Here is a 5,693-nt window from a genome sequence, read left to right on the forward strand (position 1 = left end):
CGCTTTATGACCGACCTCTCCGCGGTATCATCAGCGAGTTTGATGCTAAAAGCGTGAGCGAGGCTCAGCGCTTTGTGGATGAGCGATTAGCCATCACACAAAAAGTCCGTGACGCAATGGCAAGTGCACAGGACAAGCAGAAAGAATATGCGGACCGAAATGGTCGCAAAAATAATGAGCGCTTTAAAGTGGGTGAAAAAGTACTATTAAGTACTGCTACACCACCGACAAATGCAATTTCTGTACTACCTTGAGGTACTACGAAGTTGTTGCCGCATTTCATTGGGCCTTTTATTGTGGTAAAAGAGGTTGGAGACCTAAATTATAGGCTCACCCTTCCCCCGTATATGAAGATGCACCCCGTATTTTACGTGGGTCGTCTGAAATGGTATGTAGACCCAAATGAGGTCACATACCCCCATCTGGCTAAGGAGACCGATGGTGACGCCGACTGTGAGTCGAGCGTCGTTCGGGTGAGGGGGACGGAGAAGGAGAAAAGCTATCGGACCGATTCTTCCCTCCACGAACAGGACTTGAAGAGCGAGGGACATCACGCGAGTAACGCGGATCCCTCAGCATTATCCGTTTAAAAAGGTCCAAGCGAGCCTTCAGGCGTTCATAATCCTGACGAGCCTTCGCTCGGACATCAACGAGATCCAAGGTCAGTCGTGAGACTTGACTCTCGAGATCCGCAATACGTCGTTCAGCAGCTCTTAACGCATGCGACTGAACGGACGAATCTAAGGAGGTGGGCGAGATCGTCGCTCCTATCGAGCGCCACCTGCACTAATGGATGCGGGTCGAAATCAACGCTTCCTTGATGGAAGGTTGCTAGCCCACCGCTCCGTGACGCAAGGGTATCAGATCCTCGTCCAATGGAAAGGTTACCCGAAGAGTTTTTACTCTTGGGAAGCGATCGATACCCTGCGTATTGATGTGCCCGGCTTGGTTGCTGCCTATGAAAAGGAGCACCAGCTGAGGCCACTTTGCTAGTCTCAAATGGACTAGCAGAAGTAGCGTTGTGAGAAGAAACAGGGGGTACAGTACCACCCATGATTTCTTTCACACGCAAACGGGCGAAATTAATTCGCTGCGACCGCTGTTTCATCACATCGGAATGTGGTTGAATGCGGCGCAGAAATTCCGCCTCTTATTGGTCGGGCGTTTCATTTGAACGCAACACGACCGGGATCGGGAAAATATGCCCAAGCGATTTTTTGCTCCTTACGTGGATCAAGTAAATTTACCAATTATAACGTAACCAAAACTTGCTGATTCAAAAATCCTGAAAATAAATGGGGTGGCAACTATTATAAAAACTAGATTAAGCAAAAAGATTTTTCTTCTGCCAATTTTATCTGATAACCACCCAGCAAATAAAGTGACAAAAATCCATGTAATTATTTTCAGAAGTTCGGCTGATAAATTCATAAAGTTATTATAAAAACTAAAAATTAGCTTTAATTCTTAGCGCTTCCCCAAGGCAGAGGCATACCATTTTGGTTAACAACAACTTCGCCAGAATTTTCCCTGATCCCTCCATGATTTAAAGACGCCATAATAGTTATGTGCGTCTACAAGAGCGCGCTCTAGGAGCGACGCTCTTGGCCCGCTTAAACGAGGCCATTTAGATGAAGGAGGCATCTTTGGAATGCCACCCGTCACATAGCCACGTTCTAAACGACTGGCTTGTGACACCGACTGAGCACGTTCACGTGTCGTCGGCGGAGCTTTAGGCTCCGAATCCTCTATGTCAGAACCATTATGAATTATGGTCTGAGCATAAGGCGTTGTGGTTATACCCAACGGAGAAGCGGCTGCGCCTTTATGGGCAGCGCTCTCATTACCTGTCGCTGCGCTTTCCAGCGCAGACGACGGAACAGCATTCGTAAATGCTGCTGTCTCCATGTTGTGAGCCATGAAAGAATTTTTGATGGGCAATAATGCGCCATCATCATTCCTCATGAGCTCGTTGTCCGCATCACTACGATGAGCGACGGATCAACATCATCACTGTTAAAGTGGAATGGATTCTTTAGCCCTGTTAACGCGATATCAGTAGTAGCTGTCGGCTTTTCGACTAAGGCATTTGACGCGGCCGGCGAATTAACGCGGCGCGTGCGCTTAGTGTGAGGTGGAGTGGGCGTTCTTCGCAGACGACCCACCAACGTGGCCCCTTTTATAGCAATTGACACTCAGTGTGGTGCCACCTCGGCCGACCACATTCGGTGGACTTAGACATGCCACTTTACGTATCTCAGGGATATTGCACCCTTAAGGTCCTGGCGAACCGCCAAAAGTGTCACTACAGATACTCAGTATGATGCCACCTCGGCCGACCATACTCGGTGGTCTTAGACGTGCCACTCCACGTATCTCACGGATATTGCACCCTTGAGGTCCTGGCGAACCGCCAAAAGTGTCACTAAAGATGCTCAGTATGATGCCACCTCGGCCGACCATACTCGGTGGTCTTAGACGTGCCACTCCACGAATCTCAGGGATATTGCACCCTTGAGGTCCTGGCGAACCGCCAACAGTGTCACTACAGATACTCAGTATGATGCCACCTCGGCTGACCATAAATGGTGGACTTGGACGTGCCACTCCACGTATCGCAGGGATATTGCACCCTTGAGGTCCTGGCGAACCGCCAACAGTGTCACTACAGATACTCAGTTTGATGCCACCTCGGCTGACCATACATGGTGGACTTGGACGTGCCACTCCACGTATCTCAGGGATATTGCACTCTTGATTATTCTTCCTTCGGCCAACGATGCTTTAAGCATTAAGTAAATCGTTATTACAACGAGTGTCACTCGACGGAGTACGTGCCGTTCCACTTACTTCTGCTGAGTCGGGCTCAGAAATTAATACTTTTAACATTAGAGTTTATTAGCTCAGACATGCCAATGTCTACAACACTGACAGACTCTTTCAATGATCCGCGCCAATAGCGCTTTTGTTGCCTAGCAAAGGTGGCTTTATGACTAACCTAAACGTTCCTAGGAACATTGTGCGTGGTGCCTAAGGTCTAAGGCCTCCAATCGATCAATGGCTCATGGTGATCTAACCAGGCCATACCAAGGATAAGATCATATCTCGAATACAAATCAAGGACGAGACAGCGTTCCATACTATCAAAGTCCAGAAACTTTAAACCTAAGTTCAATGGAACCTTGGGAACAGTGACACGAGTCCTGGTCGCCAAGCGAACAGTGATTATATCACCTTCTTGCGCTCTAAGCGCCTCAACGCATTGTTGATTTTTTAAAGGAAAAAACGTCGAGCATAGTTGCAAGACGCTCCTGAGTCAATCAAATTTGACCACGGTTTCTCAAAGCCCTTTACAGTCGCTTGAGCGACAAACAAGCCAGGCTTGTACTCTCGCCCCGTGCCATGAAGTGGCCGAGGCAGTTGCCTTGCGTAATCCAACAAACGACAATGCAGTATATCGAGACGGGGATGCTGACGGCTACAATGCTCGTGACGGTTACGATGACGATGACCGGGATGAAATCAATGACGATGGAAATGGCAGGAGATTAACTGGTACAAGAAGCTACGATAGAAGCAGGTATGTCAGCAGTGAGCGATACAATAATCGATACAGAAGCCGATACGGTGGGGACGGGTACTCAAACCGCGATAGTCGATACCGTAGCAGCTATCGACGTAGCTACAACAGCTATGACCGCTCTGATCGAAATGTTGATAACAGCTACGATTAATACGTAGCGGCCGCGACGCTGATGCGAAAGGTTCTTGTGATAACTGATTAAGCGACACAGGAGACGACTGGGTCATCATGTCATCTTTGTTGTCATTTCATGATTTCTGCGTAACTATCTTCCAACGGATCTCTTCCGAGGGACCGTAGTATTTTAGAGTTGCAGAAAGATTGTATTAATTCAATGTAGCAAAAGTTATATCTCTAAAGCTCACCTTCTTGGCTGTCTTTATAATCATTTCAGAAAATCGCTGCCTGTAATGTTCATTGCAGGCATTTCTGCAGATTAGTACATTCATTGCACCCGTCGCAATAGGAAGATAAACGGTGTGGGGAAGGTGGGGATCATAGAATCATATAGGTAAATTTTGGGTTTTGCCTGAACTCAAACCATGTCTATTACATTGCAAGAACACGGCAAGAATAGATAATGCAAATAAAACAGTTAACACCTTCAGATAAAGTTTATCGAAAAATGGTCCATTTGACAGTCATTGAAGTGGGTCAAAGAATGCCGGCCCCTGCTTCTACGTTAAAAAAGTATTCGTGTAATATGTTAATACTGCTATTTCATGACAAATATGTACCAAATCGTATCTAATGACAAAAAACCGCTATGCTTCATCCTAATTTATCAAGCAAATAAGGACTCAGGGACTGCTTGTAAAGGTCGCGCAAGCATTATCTCCTTATTCTTATTTATGTCAAAGTATTACATCTACGTTGTTGCAATTTAGAGAGCGCCGATTGAAAGTTGTGGACAAGGAAGGTGCAAGAGATAGTAAGCTTTAGCATATAAATGAAGAAAAACTCAAGCATAAACACCCAGTATTTCATAGTCAAATGCAACGTGGCCTTGAACAGATGCATGCTTTCGCGGTAAAGAAGTATCCGATCCGTATTACATATACATATTGCTTTGAAAAAGATGATAATTATTTATAGCTTCCGTATAAAGCCTAAAATCTCTCCTTTATTGTTCGTCAACACGCAGCTTTTACCAGTTTCTATCACTTCGTCATAAAAACAATGTTAAAGCGTTACGATCTTGAAACTTACATCAATTGACAAATTCCATTTTGTAGAGCCTGCGTTGCCAAGATGCGCATGGAGCAGGTAAGCAATCTGACCGGGAAAATCATACCTACCGTATGTGCATCGTGGCGAGATAGCAACAACATAGTCTGTCTAAATAATATATATTGGCACTTTGAACGTCAACCTTGTTTTTCTAAACGGCAATATTTTGAAATCATTTTTCGATTGAAACCATTCTAACCAAGCAACTCGCTAGAACGACTACAATGATGTTTAATAAGCCAGTTATTGCACTATGCATTGCAAGTGTAGCGTTGCTTGGGAGCACTGTGGACGCATCGACAGAAGTGGCCGAGGCAGTTGCCTTGCGTAATCCAACAAACGACAATGCAGTATATCGAGACGGGGATGCTGACGGCTACAATGCTCGTGACGGTTACGATGACGATGACCGGGATGAAATCAATGACGATGGAAATGGCAGGAGATTAACTGGTACAAGAAGCTACGATAGAAGCAGGTATGTCAGCAGTGAGCGATACAATAATCGATACAGAAGCCGATACGGTGGGGACGGGTACTCAAACCGCGATAGTCGATACCGTAGCAGCTATCGACGTAGCTACAACAGCTATGACCGCTCTGATCGAAATGGTTATAACAGCTACGATTAATACGTAGCGGCCGCGACGCTGATGCGAAAGGTTCTTGTGATAACTGATTAAGCGACACAGGAGACGACTGGGTCATCATGTCATCTTTGTTGTCATTTCATGATTTCTGCGTAACTATTTTTCAACGGATCTCTTCCGAGGGACCGTAGTATTTTAGAGTTGCAGAAAGGTTGTATTAATTCAATGTAGCAAAAGTTATATCTCTAAAGCTCACCTTCTTGGCTGTCTTTATAATCATTTCAGAAAAT

General features: G+C 45.6%; 1 protein-coding gene across 1 annotated transcript; it reads left to right on the forward strand.

The window, feature by feature from the left end:
- Positions 1-5,037: 5,037 nt before the first annotated feature.
- CCR75_009019 (uncharacterized protein) lies at positions 5,038-5,445 on the forward strand (the record flags this gene model as incomplete). Its single annotated transcript, XM_067967066.1, has 1 exon — positions 5,038-5,445. One exon carries the CDS (start codon positions 5,038-5,040, stop codon positions 5,443-5,445), a length of 408 nt encoding a protein of 135 aa, XP_067819860.1.
- Positions 5,446-5,693: the final 248 nt, after the last annotated feature.

Source organism: Bremia lactucae, linkage group LG16, assembly GCF_004359215.1.
Source record: "Bremia lactucae strain SF5 linkage group LG16, whole genome shotgun sequence".
Taxonomy (NCBI): domain Eukaryota; phylum Oomycota; class Peronosporomycetes; order Peronosporales; family Peronosporaceae; genus Bremia; species Bremia lactucae.